Source organism: Rhea pennata, chromosome 11 (genome assembly GCF_028389875.1).
Source record: "Rhea pennata isolate bPtePen1 chromosome 11, bPtePen1.pri, whole genome shotgun sequence".
NCBI classification, from domain to species: Eukaryota; Metazoa; Chordata; class Aves; order Rheiformes; family Rheidae; genus Rhea; species Rhea pennata.
Window position 1 is genome coordinate 16,393,487 of NC_084673.1, and position 22,644 is coordinate 16,416,130.

Sequence of the window (22,644 nt, forward strand, 5' to 3'; positions counted from 1 at the left end):
CCCCTTACCGTCGGCCGCGGTCCCAGAGCGGCGAGAGCGGCGCTGATGCGCGCTGTGTAGGTCAGTGGGTCAAACCCCGCTAGGCGCGGAGCCGCCGCCGGCCCGGCCCGGCCCGGCCCGGCCCGGCCCGGCCCGCGGGCGGCGGCTCCCGGGCGCCTGCCGGAGCCGGCGGTTCCCGCCCGCGCAGGCACCGAGGAGCGGGCCGGGGACTCAGCCCGGCCCGCGGGGCAGCCAGGAGCGGCGCCGGCGGGAGCCGCGGCGGGGCGGCCGCCCGCGCTCCGCGGGACCCCGCGCCGGGCCGGGCCGGGCCGGGCCGGGCGGCGCCGGGGGCAGCGAGCGCGGTTACAAAACTGTCTGGTTTTGTAACGCTCCGGCGGGCGCCGCCCAATGGGCGCCGCGGCCCGCGGTCACGTGCCCGCGCTTTATATAACGCGGGGCCGCGCGGCGGCCGTTAAGAGGTGCCGGGCGGAGCGCCATGGGGCGGCGGCGGGCCGGGCGCCGGGGCTGGGGCCGGGGCCGGGGCCGCGCCGCGCCGCCTCCGCGCCCCAGCGCCCCCCGCTAGAGCGGCCGCCATGGGCTCCCAGCCGCCGCCGCGCCCCGAGAGCGAGGCGCTGGCGGCGCGCAGCCCGGAGCCGGGCGCCGGCGGCCGGGGGCCCGACTGGCAGGTGCTGCTGGGGCGCGCCGACTCGCTCGCCCGCGGCGGGAGGCTGCACGACGCCTTCCAGCTCTACCAGCTGGCGTCCCGCCACCGGCAGCTGCGGGCCGAGCAGCTGGGCAGGCTGGTGGAGTGCCTGGCGCAGAGCATCCGGATCAAAGAGGGGCTGCCCGCCCCCGGCGGCGGCGCGGCCAGCCTGCTGCAGCCCCGCGAGTGGGACGTCTTCAGGTGCCGCAAGTGCCAGGGCTTCCTCTTCGAGCCCGTCTCGCTGCCGTGCGGACACACCTTCTGCAAAAAGTGCCTGGAGAGGGAGCGGGCGGCCGAGGCCCGCTGCGTCCTGTGCAGGCAGGAGGGCGGCTCGGCGGCCGGGCAGCTCCTGCGGGTCAACGTCATCCTCAGCAACCTGCTGGCCAAGTGGTTCCCCGGGCAAGTGAAGGCGTCGCGGCTCAGGCACGAAGGGAACCTCTTGTACAAGGAGAAGAAGCTGCAGGCTGCCCTGCAGAAGTACAACGAGGCGGTCAGCTTAGGTAACGGGCTCCGCGGGGGCGCCGGCGCCGGGGGGGCTCCGCGGCGCGGAGCGAAACTGGGTCAGGAGAGCAGCGCGTTGCATAAGCCCGTGGCCGGCGGCGGGGCTGGGCGCCCTGCCCCCCTCCCGGGGCGGTTGTGTAAGCGCCGAGGGAACAGGGCGGCGGCGCCCGGCGCGTCCCGCGCGGCTCCCCCGCCGTCGCGGGCCGGAGAGGGGCGAGGGCGGCGGGGGAGGCGCCGCGCCGCGCCCCGGCGGGCCCCGCGGAGGCGGCGCCGCTCGGGCGCCTCGGCGCTAGCGCCGCTGCGGCGGGTCGCGCGGCGAAAACTTCGGCCGCGTCGGTCCTAGCCTAGTTCGAGAACAGGCAGCCGCTGTTGCGTGCGGTCAACGGAAGGCAAAGGCAAACTGGTGAGGGCTTCATGTGAGCGATGGGCATGTGCCATCAAACGCGAGAATCCGCCCGTGGTGGCGCGGCGCGGCGCGGGTCGCGGAGATCATCCTGCCGCCGCTGCTGGAGCACTGCGTAATTCTGAAACTTCTGTCTGCACTACGAGAGCATCGCTCTTGCCACCGTAAATGTTCCCTGTACGTTTCCACGAACCATCTGATCCTCTGTCTGGGCTGGTAATTTATTGTACGAATGTCTCAGCATTTATTTATGCAATGTTCCCTGCAGTTATATAATACGTAGCTGACATTTTGTCTGGAGTAGCCCAAAGAGGTTGCCGTGTTTGATTTAGTACGTAGTTATTTAAAGAATGGATATTTTGGGTTGGATTGTTTTTTATATAACTTCGGAGGAGCAGCATGCTTTTTTCAAAAAAAAAAATGTAGGGAATAAAGCTTATGTAACTATCCTTTAAACAATTCTAATTAGTCAGTTTTTTTTCTGTTTACTGCAGCTCCAAATGACCACTTACTATACAGCAATCGGTCCCAGATCAACTCTACTTTGAAAGCTTGTGAAGATGCATTGCATGATGCAGAAACAGCATGCAGACTCCAGCCATACTGGTTGAAAGTAAGTTCTGACTTCAGTTGTAGTTTGTTTTAAAACCTTTTTGCTGCACCAGTTACAAAGCCGTTAGGTTGTTCAAGGAGTTGTGAATTTGAGAGCTGCTTTAAGTCTTGTAACTTCTTTGACTCCTGTGACTTAGACACTCAACTATGATATTCTTCTGCTTTCTGGTGTGAGGGAAGAGAGTGGTAAGCAATGCAGGCCCTTCCTGGAGGATAAGTTACTGAACGCTATTTGTCTTTGACGTGGAGGAGTCTCAAGCTCATGAACTGTCCTTAAAAACTGAGTGCTGTGCTTATATTTTTCTTTAAGATATAGTATATAAAATAAACATTTTTATAATCAGTAGTTTAGGAGATTAATAGGGAAAGTAGATTTTTTCCAAGACAGATTATAGGATTCCTCAAGGTTCGAATGTGTCAGTGATCTGGGAGAGCTGTACTTACTGGAGTTAGGGAATATCTTGTTCCCGCCTGTAAAAGTCTGTGTATTCAAAGAATTTTCAGGACTATTGTGGTTAAAAATCCAGCCGCTGTTGGTATCAAGGTATAAGAGACTATTGTAACGAATTTTGGCTGCCTTTCTCTTTTCTGGAAAGAGCTTCTGTGATTTCATTTTGTTTTAATTGAATATCCTCACAGCAAAAGGAACAAAAGCTGCAACTGTGGATATATTTTGTTTCAGGGTCACTTAAGGAAAGGACAAGCATTAGCTAATCTGGGAAAAATAGAAGAAGCTTTAAGAGAGTTTCTGTTCTGCCTTGCTCTAGATACTGGGAACAAGATGGCCAAATCTGAGGCTCAAAAGGTGAGTTCTGAAACTGTCCAGACCTCCTTAATCATCTTCAGTGATCTGTCATAGAGAAGGATAAGAATTCTCTGCCTCTTGTTTTTCTCTAATCTCTCGCCTCGTGCTCACTCCCTTTCCTTCGTCTCGTGTGCTCTCTCTCTTTCTTTCGCTGCTCTCTCTCCCTTCACAGGCACACTCACTCACTCTTTGCCTTTGCTCGCTCACTCTCATCTCTTGCACGCACTCTTTATCTTGTCTCACGCTCTCTTGCTCTTTTGCTCGTCTCGCGCACACGCTCGCTTTTTCTCCTCACTCTTTATCTCTCTCTTTCTCTTGTCTCTCTTGTCTGTCTCTCTTCAGTAGATACTGCAAAGGGCTGGCTGGGGATATAAATATAGAGCATTGTTGAAATTTTGATTTTATCCATTGCCATATTTGAAATTGATTGAGATGGCAAGAAAACATTAAGCAGACACTGTGGAAACAGTTACTCATGTAATCATGAGCATCAGCAAAATCGAAATAAAACGGAGTTGCTGATAATCGCCACCCACGGACTATTATGATTGCCTATAATCAAACTTCTAATCTGTTTCCTAGCTTGGCAACATATTAGCAATTACTGAGCACAAAAGAGGGGGAGTTGCTATTTAATGTTTTATCAGGCCATTGACTGGTAGAAAGCAACACACAGCACCCTTCCAGCTCCACTTGGGAGCAGCAGCTCTCTGCCTGCAGCCCTTATGCATTGCTCCAAGTTTCAGCACATGAAGGGACCAGGAAGAGGATCACTCAGCGAAGGAAGAGATCTGTTTTTAAACAGTTTCAAAGGCTGCTAATAATTAATGTTAAATAAGCAACATAACAGATCTGCAGTAAACCTGCAGCCTAAGTCACAGTTTGTGAAATCTTTCACCTTTCCCTTTAAAGAGGATTGGTGAAAACCATTAGTTCTGTTTTGTACACCTCTTAAGAGTTAATTACGGCTTCCTTTCCTGGAATGAATTGGCGTTTTCACCTTTGACCATTTTTTGTTCCTGTTGTCAAATGGCTTAGCATCACAGCGAGAATAGGTTATGAGAATAAGAATGTAGCAGTTATTATTCTTTACCTTCATTTTATTGAGTTTTTTTTTTATGGTAGTGAATTCATGCTTTCGTCTGTGGTTGGTGGGATGGGAAGCGTCAGGCCCTGACATGAAAGGCTTTTTAAAAGCATAGTAGAATTCTTGCAGTAAAGCTCTGTTCATACAGGTAACTGAGAAAGTATAGCCTACATGGCTGTATTGCAATCAGACTTTTATCGTATTTTGTATGTGGTTGAGATTTCCATTTCCCGTGTGATTTTCTGTCATTGTTCTTTTGTTTGGGTTTTTGGTTGGGTGGGGTTTTTAATGCATGTTCCATACAGTCTTTCACTGTCATTGTATCGTGATTTGTTCTCAGTCATGCTGGGAGACTTCCTATTTGCTAGAGCAAGAAAAGCAAGAACAAACAGATATGTTTCTAAATTCAGACTCTAAATAGCCTTATCCAAGACAGCTTATTTCTGAGCCATGGGGTTCTGAGGAAAACTATGCTTCTTGCAACTAAAAGAATTGCATACAAGCCCATCAAATACAGAGTTCATCCATGATGTAGTATTTCATTGGGTCTTTTCCAAGCCTGTTTGCATAACAATGACAGACTATTTTTTATCAAATTCTTCAGGTGCAGCTATGACGTTCTGTTTGTATTCGCTGTCCGTCCACCTTAGTTTTGACAGAGTATGGTCTTGTGGAATCCTTTTGCCTTTAAGAAGAAATCTTAGCTATCATGTGGCTTTCTCATGCATCAGCAGGATCACCCCAGTAATATGCTGAAATTAGTTTTTAAACTACATGAATTTTCCATTCAGCAATTTTTTTCCCTTGACTAATCATCTGATGAGTTGTACTGTAGTACAAGTGGCTATAAGTTGCTAGTGATACTGATGTGCTTATTTTCTGATAGCAAATGAAGACTATCATTTTTTTCCTACTGCCTCCTCCTTTTTTTTTTTTTTTTTTTTTGTATTGTCACATAGGTGAATTAAAATAGTTACAACTTACAGTGTCAGAGACATTTACTTGATTGAACTTGGATTAAACCTGTGAGATGAGTGCTTTCTGTACTAATTAACTCCACTGAAAGTTTCTGATACACAGCAAAAATGTATTTGAGAAAGATGTTAATAATTCCTGGTGAGCTCTAAACTCTAGAACAAGAGGACAAAGGCATGTTTGTGTCACCTACCATAAAGAATGGTTAATAACATACTGGCACGCTGAACTCCAAAAACATCTCTTCTGTTCGTTAAAGCCTATATTGCATCAACTTCTGTATTTCTTTCTGCTTTCACCCTAGAATAAAAGGCTCTTTAAATGGTTCTAAAAAATCAAGGATGCTTCTTTCAGCTGTTCCTTTACTTGCTTTTTTTGCTGAGAGGATACAAGGAGAGAACTAAGCAGTGAAGTATTCTGTTTTATATCACAGCTTCTACTTAGTTTATTTTCACTCATCCCGGGAAACGCTCAGGAACACTTACCTGATATCCTGCAGCTGTTGTCACATCACTCTAGATTAAAGGGGAATCTTTTAAACTCAGTGGGATCTGGAGGCACCAGCCATAATCTACAGAGGTTGCTCAAGGTAAAGAAATTTGATATGCATTTTTTAATTTTGCTATGTGTTTCATGTTCACATTGGGAAGTTTTCTCTCCTTTTCATCTCTGAGAGATTGGATGATGCATTTCCTCAGATTTTTCTCTGAGTTTCAGCATATATATAAAATATGACTTACTGGATTCTCTTTAACTGACTCTTCCCTTTGTTTAACGGAAGCCTTATGCTGTTGTTCTTAATTTTTTTATCAGAGTTGAGAATGTACTATACCTGTAACTGTCTTTAGCTCTTAAAAGTAATGGGTAGTAAAGAGCCTCTAGAGCCTAGTGAAGCAAGTCAATTTGAGGGACAGTTCTCTCATCTCTCTACATACTAGGCATCACCACAGCTCCTGATCACAGTCTACAGTATGTAATTTCATGTTCATCTGGGGAGCTGATGTGACAAGTTGATAGGTAATGATGTTTTATGAAATGGCTGTTAATAGGTTGTAACCAGAGTGGGATAGTAAATGATCATTTTATCCTTTGCGAAAGAAATCAGTCTTGCTGAAGAAAGCTCTGTGCACTTTCTGTGCATTTATGCTGTTTTGTTAGAATAAAACTCATGTTGCTTTGATTGTTTTGACACAATGGTTGCTACAATCATTATGATACAAACAGTATATATTTTTCCATAGGCTAAGTGATAAAAACGTGTCATGCTGAGATTTAGTCAAATTTCTGCATGAATCAAGTTTCATGACCAACCCATGAAGCCATACATAAAGACTGAAAATATTCAGTGAAGTGTGTGTTAGGGGGGTTAGTTTGAAAAGAATTTCAATTAAAATCAGACCCTGATGCAGCAACTCTTGAACTGCTGTGTCTTGGCCTACAAAGTCCTTCCTGAACAATCTATAATATTAAGACTTATTAAAGGGTTTGTTTTTTTTAATTTTCTTTACAAAGCTGTTTGATGTTTTTAATGTTGATCCTCTCTTTACACAGATAAATGTGGAACAGAAAAAGGGTTTTCCTGTTCAAGAGGAACAAAATGTAACTACTTCTGGCAGCTTGAGGAAATCTGTACAAATAACAGAGAGTAAAAGGGACTGCTCAGATGGGGAGAACAAACTCACCTCCATATCAGAGTCTGCCTTTCTCATTTCTGAGAAGTGCAACCTTCTGAAAAGGAAGTGCTGCTCTGAGGAGGTGAGAAGTGCTGAGGTGCCCTGCAAGCTCATGAAGAAAGGTATGTTTAATTAAGCACAGGATGAGATCCACGACATGCAATCATTGGAATTTTTTCTTGCTTAGAGGAAGAGGCTTCAAATTAGACTTTGGTATTCATATCTAATCTAGTCAGGGCATGATGGGGAACTTGGGATGCTGCACTTTCCTTGTAAAATTAATTTTTAGCCTAAAAAAGGGCTAAGAAAGTTGAGTCAAGTACGTGTTTGTCAGAAGATCTCTGAATCTTGTAGGAAAGATGAATGACATGCATGCTTTTGGCATTTTTCACATTAAGGTAAATATATATATTATGCTTTAAAGCATGAATTCTGTTTGCTCATGATATGTGAGATCCGGCCGTGTTCTTAAGCTGTGGGATGCATTTACAGTGGCATGACAGAAGAATTTGTACCGTTGTAGATTTTCAACACTAAAAGATACTTGGTAATGCAAGGCTGAATTCAGCCTTCTGTTAGTAGGCATAATGTCACAAAAAATTAAGGGAAGGTATGCTAATTTGTGCCAAAGCTGAATTTGATGCTTTGCATAGAAATTGCTCTAATGATGCCAATGGTTCAATAACCTGCAGGTAAATACAATACATGTTTAAATATCGGATATTGTTTGTGGATACACAGGAAAAAATTGTCTTTGAAATTCTGCATTGTCTATGTAATTGTGTCCAATCATATATTGTAATATATATTTTTTATCATTATTGATAGATACAGCTGATATCAAGGGAAGTAGTGCTGGGTACCATATTCCATTTGAATTTGTGGATCCATCAGATTTGGATTGCTCCCTGTGTATGAGGTATTCATTATTCTCTCACGCGTGTGTTTAGTTCTTAAGTTTTCTCTGTTGTATGATCTAGAGATTTCCTAGCTTGCTTTTACTTATTTTTCCTCTGACTTGAAATCTGCTTTTATTGCAATGATTATTCTATTAACACGTTTCTCGTTCTTTGGTTCTGAACGCTGTTGATGAATTGGAACTGTTTGATCTGGTGAAGACTAGTGATTGTTTGGGAAAAGACAGATAAGGTCATGTGAGGGTTAAGTGCATTAGTGAACATGTCTGAAAGATTTCCCCTCACCAGATACATGTGCCCACTCACAGACTCACATAGTGCACAAGTCCACAGTTTGTCCTTTGGAATTAGTAGAGCCATATATGACATTATATAATGCATAAAATAGCAAAGGGAGCACGTTCTATGAATATTCTAAGTTTGCATGTAAAATATTATGTTGCTGCTATTGTAGTAGGAGGATCCTGCAAGCAAAGAACATGTTTTTTTTCTCTAGCACTTAAATGTGATGTACTGAATTCCTGCTTTAGTTTACTAAGGCCACTGTAACGCTTGTTTCGTGATCTCCTCTTTTAGTTAAATAACAGATTTATTCTCAAGGACAGCAATGACTTAATACAAACAGAACTGTTAACTCCATCTATTTCACTACTTGTTTTGTAAAAACATTTTCAACTTTGGGAAATATACATGAGGATTTTTGTTACTAACTTTTAGAAAGAAATATCTGGAAGATGTTTTTCACAGCACTCCTCTACACCTACACTGAGTTTTGTTTTGGTGGTTGTCTTAATTACCCAAACGTATAAACAAAGTATGTTGGCATTAGTCTTGCACTGTATTTTAGATTCTTAAATAGCATATGGCTTCTTCATGGAATGTATTTTTAAAAGGCCTGAAAAAATGTGGATTTTCTTTTGTTGTACGGTTTAAATGCTGTTGGAGAAAACTCAATTTATTTCAAGCAAACTGAAATCTTTGGGAGAACAACTGCTGTGTTGTTCAACTTACTTCTGCTTGGAATGAATCAGGTCTGCCCCCTCTCCCTCTGTCCGCCTACAGCTGAAACATGCTCCAAAAGTTTACACAGCTGTCAAAACACTTGATATTGCTAAGAGCAAAACTTTCCTCTAACACAAAGCCACACAATTGGTCTTAGCTGGTTTTAATGAGTCTGCATGTTTATGACCATTGTGGCCAAAAAGCATTTTTCAGATGTTTTTAATAAAATTAACTCTATTTCCTCATCCTCTATGTTAAATCAGAAACAGCTAGACTACAATACATTCTTAAAGGAATTAGCTTAGGATTTCTGGTTCTCTGAGAGCACAGGGGATGCCAGCACTGATTCTACATTTGTAGTCACAAATACAGCCCTTACGTTCAGAGGTGCATAACTTTGTAACTTCATTACAACAATGAAGGTTTGCACTAAGAGAAGCTGTTGCAAGACCTTTTCTCACTGTTACTGTAAACTGATCATAATTATTTCCTGCCATGTTTTGAAGAAGTATGTTACAGATTTGGATCCTGAGATACCTTGGACTAATTACCTAGTAACCTACTGACCTGTTAGCTATTAACTGCAGGAGCTGTTATTAACCTGTTTGTCAGATGGAGTGGCAAAGTATTATTGATCTGCGTTCACTCCAGCAGCAAGCAGAAAATAGAAACTAGTGGTAAAACAATATATTGGTGAGAAATGAGAGAGCATTACTCAGTAGGAGTGAATATTTGGTTTCTATCATCAGAATCGCTTAAAATGCTGTCACAGGAAATCTTTCTACATAGTGTTTCTTTCTCCAAGTCATGAGGCTCAGTCCAGGCCCTGTTAGAGTCTCTGGGAAAAGCTGTCTGCTTCAATGACAGCTAGGCCAGGATCATGCAGTCTAACAGGAATTTCTCATCTTTATTATAACATTTCAGACCAAATAAGCCACTGCTAAATAATTACATATGCAACCAAATGCTTACTTACTGAGAGATATTTTAGAATTTGGTATTTTACATAGTTCAAAGGAATAAGTATTGTTTGTGCTGTGAAGTTTCTTTAAACAATTAACAAAAAAGGGTTTTCAATTATACAGTCAGGTTGCAATGAGATAGATGTGGCATTTGATATTTCTTCATCTGTTCCCTTGCTTAAATGCCAGTATTTATAGTAATTAATGACATTTAATAAACTGGCTATAGCAATTTTGTAAAGAGCCAATTATGTTCTTAAACATATTCATATTGCTGAAGATATTAATAAATGATTTACATATTTATAATTTCCACATGTATAATAGCAACTTAGTTTATTACTTTGATAAACCATAATGTTTTTAAGAAAACTTTTTAATTCACTTAAACTAATATTTGAGACCTTAAAATGCTTAGATAACATGTTGTAAAAAAAAATTGTTTCTAGTTTTTAATGTTTTATTACAAAGAAAAGCCTTCATGATTTTTGCATTTCTTGAAAGTACTAATTGGTGAGGCAACATCTCTTTGCAGCATCATATAATCAAAATAATGAAAACAAAAATCCCTACAGGAAAATAAGTGTCACAGAGGTACTTAGATTAGCTCCTGAGATACTTTGAAGATGTGGCCTCCTGTATTTAAATATTTTTCTAGGTGAAACACGGAGGCAACATCATTAGTCTTCTAGAAAAGCAGTCATTTTAAGGTTTAAAAAAAAAAATCTGTGTTCCAGAAAAACTGCATTCCAAGTCTAGGTTAGAGTTAGTAGTAACACACTTTATTGCAGTAACTTTTATCTGTGCTATTACTGCAAATAACTGTTTTGTGCTTAGCTCTACATATACAAGTAATCATATTGATTTGCCCAAGTGTTCTTGTGTGAGTATTGCTCAGTTTCATTAGAGAAACTCAGAACGTTCAACTTCTGCTACTATTTATTGCTCACATAGGCTAGGATTTCATTTTTCTCTGCCTAAAGTTAGTGACACAATTCCCCATCACATTCACTGAAATCAGAATTCTTGGGGATGCCTTCCATATTTAGGTGGCAATAGCAAAGTCTGTAAGCTGAATAGATACAAAAATTGAAGAAATGAAAAGCAAGAAACAACTTTTTCGCTGAAGTGCAGAGTCAGTAGTTAAATTAGTGAATGAATACAGCTGGTAACAGCTTTTTTTTTTTTTTTTTTTTTTTTTTTTTACTTTGGTACACGATATTGTTGTCTTTTTGTTTTTGGATTTTCCAATCCAGGCTCTTCTATGAACCTGTCACTACACCTTGTGGGCATACGTTCTGTCTCAAATGCCTTGAGAGATGCCTGGATCACAACCCAAAATGCCCCCTGTGCAAAGAAGGTCTCTCAGAGGTAATGATGCATGGATTTAGTCCGCATGAAGTAGAGGGTGCCTTCAGATGAAGTAGCACCTTCAGAAACCTGGTATTTCCAGACTCAAATATTATGTAACCAAAATAAATACAATATAAATATTACAATACAACTTCTAGGATGTCCTGGGGACTAACAAAGTGTGGATAATCTTCTCTGTTCAAACTTTAAGACCATGTTTATATGTGGAAAATCTGGAAAGGGAAGATCAATCACCTAGGGATTGGCAAACACAATGCCTATAATTTAGTGAATGGTTCAATAAACAATTCTTGAGTGGTAGTGCAAACTTAGAGGATCATTTGTATGTGCAATAGACATAACAAAATGGAGTTAGCAGATGATTACCTTGTGCATAGGCATGGTACTTTGAAATGCTAGATATTATCTAATAACTGCTTTTCCTTTTTCTCCTGCAGTGCTTGGCTATGAGGAAATACTGTAAAACGGTACTAATGGAGGAGCTGATAGCTAAATATCTTCCAGAGGAACTCACTGAAAGAAGAAGGATTTATGAAGAGGAAATAGCAGAGCTTTCAAAGTATGTAATCGATTTATCTCAAAGCCAGTCTCTAATAGCACAGCTGTTAGCTAACGAATAGCTCCTGCTGCTGTGGAACATGAATGAAGGTGCTGACAAAGGAGCTTCTTGCTCTGTATCACATGATTCAAAGAGGGCAAGGTCCAGGTGAAATTATACTTTAAGCAGCATAACTAAACACTATGCTAAACAATAAGCAGAAGCAGAAGAAATTTAGGACAGTTGCACAAGGTATAAATAAATTTGTTGCTTTCTGTGGCCCTTGATGTGGCCCTCAAAGTGAGACAATGGGTAGAAGCGGAGTCCCACGGCTGGGGGGTTAGAAATTATTGTATAGGGAAGAAAAGGGATTAAGGAAAGTAAAATAAACTGAAAATAGTAATGGAAACGCATTAACACTTTTACTAGCAAAACCAAAAAGCATACCTAAAAATCATTCTGTTAATAACCATGGAATGTCAATTTCCATTATATCTAGCCAGATACCAATTTAAGACGAAAAATAATTTTAGTTTTTACTTAAAACTAAATTAAGGTTAAAGATGTTGTAACTTCAATTTAAAGATATTGTGATTTCAAAGAATCATAGAATTGGTAAGGTTGGAAGGGACCTCTGGAGATCATCTAAGTCCAACCTCCCTGCTCAGCAGGGTCACCTAGAGCATATTAGACAGGGTTGCATCCAGGTGGGCCTTGATCTCCAGAGGAGACTCCACCACCTCTCTGCGCAGCCTGTTCCAGTGCTTTGTCACTCGCACAGTGAAGAAATTCCCTCTCACGTTCAGGCGGAACTTCCTGTGCTTCAGTTTTTGCCCATTGCCTCTTGTCCTGTCACATGGGACAAGCGAAAAGAGTTTGTCCCTGTCCCCTTGACACCCTCCCTTCAGGCTCTTACAGACATTGATGAGATTTCCCCCCCCCCCCCAGTCTTCTCAGAATATGTTACTGCATAAAATGTAGGTATTTTATCTCTCTCCAATATTCTGGTAAAATGTCATCTCTGGTGACCTTTCTTACAGCCTAAATAAGAATGTTCCTATATTTGTCTGCACAATGGCTTATCCTACAGTCCCCTGCCCTTTGCACATCTTTGAGCCATGTTATCGACTGATGATTCGACGGTGCATGGAGACTGGCACCAAACAATTTGGGATGTGCATCAGCGACCCTGTCAAGGGGTGAGTGAGCAGCACACTTGGACCATGTGATTTACTCCACTTAGTCTGGAGCAGCTCTTTGGAGGAAGGTGCAGAAATGTCCTTGGTTCTAGACATTTATGTGATAGTCCTCCAATTAAGAAAGTTTCTTTCGAATGATGACAGTTAATGACATTGAGAAGATCAAAGTTTGCTTGTTGAGCACTTGGATCCTGTCTAATATCACTTCTCCCACACTGAAACGTACAACTAGAGCTAGTATGTATTATATGAAGTTGAGCTGCAGACTTTTTACAATACATGAAAAGGAAGCATATTTTCTATTACTCTGAAATCTGTTTAATGCTTTGGCACAAGCAGTCAAATTGAAATGGCAATAAGGCGTAGGGTGGCTTTGTTTTTTTTTTTTTTTTAATTATGAAAAGAGTAACCAAGCTATTGGGAAAGATTTAGGTCCTTACAGTGTTCTGAGTATAGTGGAGGGTGGAGAGCTACAGCAGAATCCTTTTAAGGACAAACTGAGCGTTTACATTGAGCCATTTAGTCTTACACACTCGGATCTTAATGTGTCCATCTCTGAAGTGAGCAGGGTTGGGGGGCAGGGGGTTGTGTTTGTTGAGGGGGATGGGGGTGGGGAATAGGGATAGGGAAGGGGGAATGGTGTATACCTATAAGCTATCAACAGTAAGTATGGTGTATACTTTGTGTACAAAAATAAAAATAGTAACAAAAAACTGCTGAAGTTCTGAGGAAAGCTTACCTTACAGATTTAATTTAATTCCAATACTCTGAACTGCACTCATTCTTTTGCATTCACAAAATGACTGAATGTTTCTAGATATATAAAAACAATAGGGAAAGTATACTTTTAGCCACATAAAACTTTCAATTTCTTCACAAATTCCCTGTATTTCAAAACACAATGTTAATCAGATCAGACAGCCTGAATCTTCCTGACTGATAGTTTTGAAAACTATTGTTAATAACGTGAACTATAGCAGGTCAGTACTATGAGCAATATAAATAGAAATGAGCTAACTCTGGTAAATACCTTTGTGGTAGGGACTGGCTGTATGGCAGTTCTGTGGAGAGACTAAGACTTGTTTACTTACTTTTGTTCTGATTTAAAATAGGTTTGCAGATTATGGCTGCATTTTGGAGATCAGAAATGTTGAATTCTTTGCTGATGGTCGCTCTGTTGTGGATAGCATCGGCAAGAGGAGATTTAAGGTGATACAGCACAGCCAGCGTGATGGCTATAATACAGCAGATATTGAGTATATCGAGGATCAAAAGGTGAGTTTAGAAATATTTCATATAAAGTGTTAAATTTGGAAATCTAAATCTTGTTCTCAGTGAGTTTCTTTTTTGATGAACAGTTGTTTCTAGTAAAGCAAACAGTGTGGTATTTACTAAATGTTTGTGGTTAAAGATGGGAAAATAGTAGTTACCACATGCATACAGATACATAGCATTTTCTGAAGAATGCTTTCCTGGAGGGTTTTAATAGAACACAAAACAAAGTGAATCTAGGATGAGATTTTACTACTGTTTTAGATGGAATGTTTTTTTGCAGTTTATAAGATGACCAAAAAAAAAAGAAAAAGCCTCCGTTCTTATGGAAGCCAATTGGAAAGCTTCCATTTAGATAACTGGGAGTAGCTTTATGCCCAGTACAGCTTTTATATGATTTATATTTTTTTTTTAATCAAAGCAAAAATCATTCTGGGTGATGTATCTTTTGCTACACAGTGGGAAAACAAAATGTCTATTCTAAGGAGTCAGTTAGTTTTAAAAAATTTTGCACAAAACTTTTGGTCTATGAAAATGTGATATCTATGTAGAGGTGATTTCATTTAGCAATCTGGAAATCTTTATTCTGCAAATAGTTGTCTTTAGAATAGAGCAGAAGAAGAAGGTGAAGGAGTTGGTAGATGGGTTTGTTTTAGGAGAAAATTTACTATAAAAAAATTACTTTTCAGGACTTACCATGGAACTCTCTCAATCTTTCGCTTCTCCCCTCCTACCAAAAGAAACCTCAAAAATTAATTTGGTGCTTTCTCCAATGTGCTGAACTAACAGTGACCTTCCTTCTTTCTCTACTCATTTCAGGTGCAAGGACAAGACTATGCTGCATTACTTGTTCTCCATGATTCTGTCTATGATCAGGCATACATGTGGTTTAACTCACTCAAGCAAGCGCTCAAAAGTCGAATTCTCAGTCATTTTGGTCCAATGCCGGCTAAGGATCCTGACCCACAGGTATCCTGAATCAATAGTTTATGTAACTTATTTTTTAGATGGAAATCACAGAACAAGCAATAAAGTAGGAAGCATGCTCTTTTGATGATGAAAACAGGAATCTTCATAATTTATCCTGCCTAAGCTTATCATCTGCATTATGTTGCCAGGCACCCATGGTAGTGTTGTTCTGAAAAGAAAGTTCATACTTAATATTGATAAATTCCTGAGAATACATGAAGTATCGATCCCCGGAGATTTATATGCTTTCTTGCCTATTCTGTCTCCAGCTGAATGAATAAGAGAAAATAGAGGACAAGAATTGTGATACATTTGTTCAAAGACTGCAGATAGCAGGGTTCTTAAACTAACAATACAATGACATAAGTTAAATATGCAGAAACGGTGTATAAAGTGAAGGAGAGGCAGACTCCCAAATATTTGGGTCAGTAGTAACATAAGAGTAAAAAAAAAAAAATCCAAAAGACCAAACCTATAAACTGTTACTAGAAATAGAATTATATCTCCCTGCCCCCCACCTTTAAGATCCTATTTTTAGGAAAGATGCAGCTTGGCTGTAATTTTTGTTTCAGGCCAACCTGTAAATTACAAGCCATTAGTTTGGCAGTTAGATGGCAACTTAGCAAGCAGGTTATCAAAATTCTGTCTAAGTTCTTCAAAAACAAGACCTTACTATCTAAAGATAACCTAATGTCTGCTTTTCTCCCTCGCTGTAGGCTAACCCTAATGGGCCAGCCTGGTGCTGGTGGGTCCTAGCTGTCCTTCCACTTGAGAACAGAGCTCAGCTCCCTTTCCTTGCCATGAAATCCCTCAAAGACCGCTTGAATGGCATCAGACGTGTCCTTACATTCATGACCCGTACAAGATCACGGTGATGGTGAGGAGAGCTGTGAAGTCTCCCACAGTACTTGACTGTAGAGTGTCTCTTGTAACTTCACCTAACTGCAATAATGTCTTACAGATTTGAGTGTCAGGATGTTTCAAGCCTGAAATTCAAAGGAAAAAAGTTATAAAGAGCAAAGGATGTTTATGGATGCTTCAGTAGTTTCCTTTTGGAACTCTCTCTGAGATGGTTATTCAATCACTGCACTGCTAAATTAATAACAAATGTGATAGGGAAAAAAAAGTGATCTTGTTTGCCATAAACCTTTTAAAAAGCTTAAGAGGTTTTTTTTTAATTTATTTTTATTTTATTTTTTGTAGTGGATAAAGGAAATTGTGCAGTTTAATGTGAAGCAGAAAATAATAATGTTAATGCATTATTTCAGTGAACTGCAAAATCTTTTATTCCAAATGGTTCAGGTTTTATATAGCATTGTGTAAAATAATGTTCACAACTTCCATTTGATAATTTATTTTTGCACTATGATTTTTTTTTGTTTCCAAATGTATATTATTTATGTGTACATTCTCTAAAGGAAAATAAGTTGCTATATTTATTTATAGTGTTATTACCCTGTATTTATGACTGGGGAGAAAACAATATTAGCAGTGCACAAGCAGCTGCTGTGATCATTTTTCAGTGTATTTGTGTTCAAATACTTTGAATGTTTTCTTACTTATCCCCAGTTCTATTGCAGTCTAAGAGAGATTTTTTTTCCCTGAAACAGCCTGCCATGAAGTTGTCAATATACACAGATTGTCTGAGATGATTCAAGCATAGTTAGAGCTTGATCATTAACAACTTGGTCTCTGATATCACAAAACAGTCAAGCAAGTGCTTGATTTTAAGCATGAGCTTTTAAGTGCTTTGCTAAATTCAAGTATTGTCTTCAGTGGGAACTGGCCAGAGTGGTGACTGAAGGATCCCTTCCTTAATACTCCACAAAACAAGAATAACTTGCAGTTAAATTGATATCTGAACCCTTTCTCACAAGAAAGGGTAAAAGCTACAACAGCTGCTAAGAAAGAACCAATATTATATGAAAAGTGGCTCTTCCTAAAAGAAAAGTTTTGGTATCATTTCATTGTGGGGTATTACATTACATTACGTTATCATTACATTGTGGGGTATCGATATAAACATAGTTTGTTTATATCAAGCCTTGTTGCTGTTAAGATTTTTTTTTTCTTTTTTTGATTGGTTACTGGGATTTGTTTTAGGGGAGGGGGCAGGGGGGTTGATTTGAACTGTAGGACTCAGAGGGTAGTTTGTGCCACATGAGAAGGAATATGTTTAAATAAATATGCTATTTATTTCATCCCAATCTCCAGGTTTCTGTTAGCTTCAAATCTCTACCCAGCTACTGCATTTTTCGTTAGCAGAGATAGGGTAGTGTTGCTAATAACAACTGACGCCCAAGGGAAACAAGTAGATTTTAGGGCGATCGCTTCTAGCTATAAGGCAGGTAAAAACAGGACAGAGAGGAGAATAGCAGTATCTTGGTTTTGGTTTTAAAGCAATAGTTCACTTCTTTACTGCTTTCATTGCTTTCTGTCTACCACTTTATGGGATTGATCTTGCCTCTGCTAGGATGAATTTGACTTTCACTGATTTCAGTACAGCCAAATTGGGCCTTTTATTCTAACCTACTGTTTCCCTTTTCAGTGGAAAAACAAATAAGTTGAATTGAAAATATTTCGGAATACTACAGGTTTATTACTTTTATCCAGGATAGCACTGTGTGCCATTCCATGCCTTTATGGAAGAAATGCAGTAGAACTTAATGTGTTTTCTGTATGGTTTTTGTACCATTATTGAAGCATTAGAAATAACTGATTAGTTAAGAATAATTTCTGTACCATTAAGATTTCATAAAACTGTTTCCCCTCTTGTTAAATTCTATAGGACTTTTCTATAAGGATACAAAGAAACTAATGGAACTGAAACACGTTTCAACATTGTGAAGGAATATGTATCCTGTATCTGCATTTAGCTATTCTAGAAATGCTACAACTCTTTTCCAAACTGCTAGATTGCTTCACTCTTTTCTGTAGATGGTACTTTACATGCTTCTCTGTGAACAATGTATAGAAATACGTACACATTCTGAACAATAACAAGTGTGGTGGCTGAGACCTGCTATTGGCATTTGTCTTCATAAGTCAATATTTAAGTGATTTTTATTTGTTTGGAAGTTTGGAATTATTAAATACAATTCTTCTTAAACCATTATGTATTAATGCATAATGTCAGGGGCCCATATTGCTCCCATAGAAATAAGCTGGCGTTTTTTCTTTATATCAGTGAGAAAAGGACTTTAAATATCTCTCATTTGTAGACTTCCTCACTGACCTCGTTCTTTTTCCTGCATGCTACATTTCCTACGTACTTATATTCTGCCTATTTTGTTGATTTAGAAATTGCCATGGGAAGAATCCTTGACTTTTAAATGATTATTGTTGTTTTTTTTTTTTTTTTTTTTTAATTAGCCAGGGGTAAAGCTGCCAGACTTTCTTAAGCAGAAATTTGTGTGCACGCACTATGGTCATGCATACCCAGTGCATCTGTTGCAACCTGGAAACACTGGACCTGTTGCACATAATGCATACAGTTGATTTGCATGTGCACAATAAATCCAACATACTGAGAAAGTTAATCTGTATATGTACAGCAGCATTCTATCTGGGACTGCTCTGTGGCCGCACATCCTAGATCAATGTATAAAGTGCAAAATGCATCCAGGGTGGGGGAAGAAATGGGGGGAAAAAATGCTGGAAAACACAAACCTGTTCAGGAAAAGCTGGATGAATAGCTTTAGCCTTTGGTGAGTTAAGATGATAATTCAGTATTGAGATTTAAAAACAAAAAAAATCTTCCAATTATGCCACAGCACTCTTGATTTTTGAATTGTATTAATTGGTACAATTATGTAAATACAGCATTTATTAGAAGCATGAATAAACAGCTGAATAGATTTAAAAATACCTTCACTTTAATTAGAGATACAGCATTGATCAGATAAGATGATCATTGAGGGGATATTCTATTTATGCTTTTCACAGTATTCTAGATTCCTATTTGTCCCCCTACCAAATCTTGCTGATATTGTTGAAAAAAAATCATGACTCAATTTTGCATTTCCTGTGTGGCCAGAAGTATTGATTAGTCTTTGTTAGGGCATAAGCAATACATAATTTTTGCTAGCCCTCCATCAAGGTTAATTTCTGTTGACCCTAGATCACTGAGTTTTAGGATTATTAAAATCAATGGATTTTTTTTGATTCCATGGAAATGTGATCAGTCCCTCTTAAAAGAAGGAAAACAGAAAAAGCCATTGCCCTGTGAGGCAGAGGGGAAAGGCAAGAAAAGGCTCAAACTATAATTAAATAATCAGTCTCCAGAAGAATATTGTGTGTAAAGCCACCTAAATCTCTCCTGGAGGCTTCTTGAAAGCTTTAGATTTCCATTTTTGAGATAGTTTTGTTCATTTGTAAAACCCCCTTCACTCTTCTGTAAGTAAGTGAAGTATTTAATCCAAATACATTAAAATAAGTAACAAAGGCTGGCTATGTCACCTTTCCAAATATCTGTATATATGTGTGTCATTTCTAATTAAAAACATTCTCTCAGACGAGTATTATGTTCTCCGAAAAACTTACTTACTTATCATTCTCATGCGTAGAGCAACTTCTGACAGTCATGGTAACTTTCCTTTGTTTTATATACTATTTTGTCTAGCAATAGCTTAAAGGAAAATATTTCCATGAAAATAGCTTTCATCTCAGTTGGCACAACTTGGTTGAAAATAAACCTGAGGTAGGAGTGGATTTATGGGGGAGGGGGGCAGCAATCAAACCTGAGAGTGATCTCAGACACAGTTGTAGAAAGTTGTTTAGTAGTGTTAGTGAAATGATAGAATGGTCTGGATCTAATTGACATTCTGGTGTTAATTGAAACTAAGTTCTTATTACTTTAATTTCAAGTGCTTCTATCTTCTCTTCTTTAGCTTGTAGCAATAAGAAATACCATCTGCCATACTGAATGGCTGACCTATTGCTGGGCCTATGCTTCTGTCCTGTATGACTGACTGCTCACTAACAGAACACCTGAACCACTGACTTCTTAATCCAAAGATTATAATAATCTCTGGAGGGAAAAAGGAAAAAAACAAACAAACAAACAAACAAACAAACAAACAACCTTAGATTTGGATTTAGCATTTAGATTTATGCTGTACAGTAAACTGTAGAGAGAGAAAACTTTATGGAAAATCAAGTTTTGTGGTTTAGATGGTGATTTAATGATTTCCTGCTTGGTGCTGGCATTTTACTAGTGTTCAAGATAATGACAGACAGGAGTTGTATTTCAATGCAATGTTTAGGAATGGAGAACATACATACAAACTCCTACTTCAAAAAAAAAGCATAAAGTAATTACAATTTACATGTAAACCCTGATGAAACTGTATGTGCTTAGGATAGTGCTCCCCAAAGTGCTTTAGTCTGCAGGTCCTACGTCAGATGAGCTCAAGTCCTCATTAGTTTTCACTTAACGTACCAGCTTCACAACCTAACTTGTATCCAGTGCAGCACATAGTTTAAGATCTAGTGATTTGGGGTCTCTTCCAAAGCACAGTAAATCACTACAAAAAGTCACTATTTTGAAACAGATTGCTAAATAAATACTGTCTGGGAACAAGAAACTAATCTGCTTAGTCAGGATTAAAATGATAGATAATAAACAAAAAAATGAACTATTACTATCATATGAAGTGCTTACTATTGTCAGAGTTTCATAAGGTCTAAATTAACCCTCACATAGAAGTGCCTGTATTGTTATTGGTTGCCATTCTTAAGCTTTTTCAGAAAGTAAGTCATAGCCATATATTTTATATATACATATGCACCTTTAAGTCTTTACATTAAATTTGCAGAACAAAGGTTTACAGAGCAGAAGTGTAGCAAAAACAATGCAATAGCTTCTATATTTTAATGGTAACAGAAGGGAGAAGTACAAAACTGAGGAGGAAAAGACTATCTGTGTAAAGATGTCTTAATATGACACCATATAATCATCCAATTTAATTCCATGAAGTGATGTGGTTGCAAGAATGCCAGAAATATATCAAGCCATTTCAAATGAAAACAGTTCTTTGTGGGCTTGTGTATTCCATTTGTTTGTAAAACATCTTTTTTGTGCACTGTAATGAACTTGAAATGAAACAAGTTATACTCGTATCACTGAACAGAGTACTGTTCAGCTACCTCTACGTAAGATTGAAGTACTTTATTTTTTTCCAAATTTGTTCGTTGTCATATACAATATATTTTTTAAAAATCATAGTCCAAAGAATCTGTATGTGTTTGTAGATGTACTTAAAATTCTGTTGTACTGACAAAGTCTGTGTGGAGAGTTGTGTTTGCTAATTAAAATTTTTGTGTTCTTTACTCTTCGGCTCTCAACAAAATTACAAAGATGAATATAATTAAAAAGGCAATTACAATTTCAATACTAAAACAGGACAAGAAAGCACTGGAAAAGTTATCTTTTCAGATGCATCCTTCAGCAGTTTCTTTTGTCTACTGTCTTCAGGAATGCTCTTCCTGCTGCTCTCAAACTCTGATACTGCAGTTAGATAGGAATTTACCCTCAACAAGGAGTATTGTTATATCAACTACTTATTTCTGCAAGTTTTCATAACACAGTGGTTGGGGTTTCATAATCACTGGGATCAATCACAAAATACGCAAGCCACTTAAAACTTTGCTTTAGTAGGCACAGTGGTGTTAACTGAGAGAGATCTTTCTTGTCTATTATGTTTTACTATGATTCTCTGAACTTTCCATCATGATCATCTTTACAAGCATGTGTTTCACCAGGTAATAACCAAGTTGCTATTCTCACTCTTGTCAGAGAACTCACGCTGGATTAAAAGTGAGCTGCTACTTTAGGTATTTTAGATAAAGCACCAAGAACAGATCCTAGACTGAACAATCATACCACAAAACTTGAGGTGAGGGAACAAATACATAGAAAGCAAATTGCCAAACTTCACAGTTTGTAAAGGACCCTGAATGTTTTTTTTTTCTTGTCATTAAAGGAAGAATAATGGGAACTGAAGGGGGCCTGGCTTACAGCACTGTAAGCACTTCTGCAGACTTCAGTACCTCTTGTACATTACTGTTTGTTTTACTGTGAGCTACTTCAGTTTGTGACTTAAAGTAATAACCAGGGTACCTTTTCATTCAAAGTCTGGGCAAGACTGAGTCATAGCTGTGTTTAAGCTTCATTTGTGAACAGAGGAATGGTCTGTTTTTAGCAAGGACAGAACAAAAAAAAAAAAAAAAGAAAATTTTGCTTAAATCCTGACCTTTATAGACAAGGGAGAAAATAGCAGTTTAATCTTACACTTAGTATTACAAGAGAAATGACTACCAGAAGACCCAGAAGAGTTGCCAAAGTTTTAAAAAGTTAAGTATATACGGGCTGCTCTTGTTGTTTAAGTGTATAAGATAAAAGAAGGATGCAAGGAAGTCTCAAGCACTTACAGTATTGGAGTTTAGCTTGCTGGTCCCTTAGGTAGATTTGTTCAGGCCCTGTGTTTGTTTAATTAGCAGGGCACAGGCTAAGACTGTATATGGTAGGCCAACAACTAGTTATGTCAGACTATTATTTTCTATAAGTGTATTTGATTATTCATTGAGGACATGTTTTGACTGAAGTGTTTTTCCTTCAAAATAGTCAAAACTATTTACTTGGGAACGCATTGATTTATTTCCTTCAATTCTTG

General features: G+C 39.4%; 1 protein-coding gene across 1 annotated transcript; it reads left to right on the top strand.

The window, feature by feature from the left end:
• The first annotated feature begins 572 nt into the window (after positions 1–572).
• Positions 573–21,301, top strand: LONRF3 (LON peptidase N-terminal domain and ring finger 3). Its single transcript, XM_062585044.1, has 13 exons — positions 573–1,182; positions 2,081–2,199; positions 2,881–3,003; positions 5,499–5,654; positions 6,617–6,860; positions 7,567–7,657; positions 10,876–10,990; positions 11,431–11,552; positions 12,572–12,730; positions 13,843–14,005; positions 14,822–14,971; positions 15,688–15,848; positions 18,344–21,301. Exons 1-12 carry the CDS (start codon positions 573–575, stop codon positions 15,844–15,846), a joined length of 2,211 nt encoding a protein of 736 aa, XP_062441028.1. The 3' UTR covers positions 15,847–15,848; positions 18,344–21,301.
• The last annotated feature ends 1,343 nt before the right edge of the window (positions 21,302–22,644 follow it).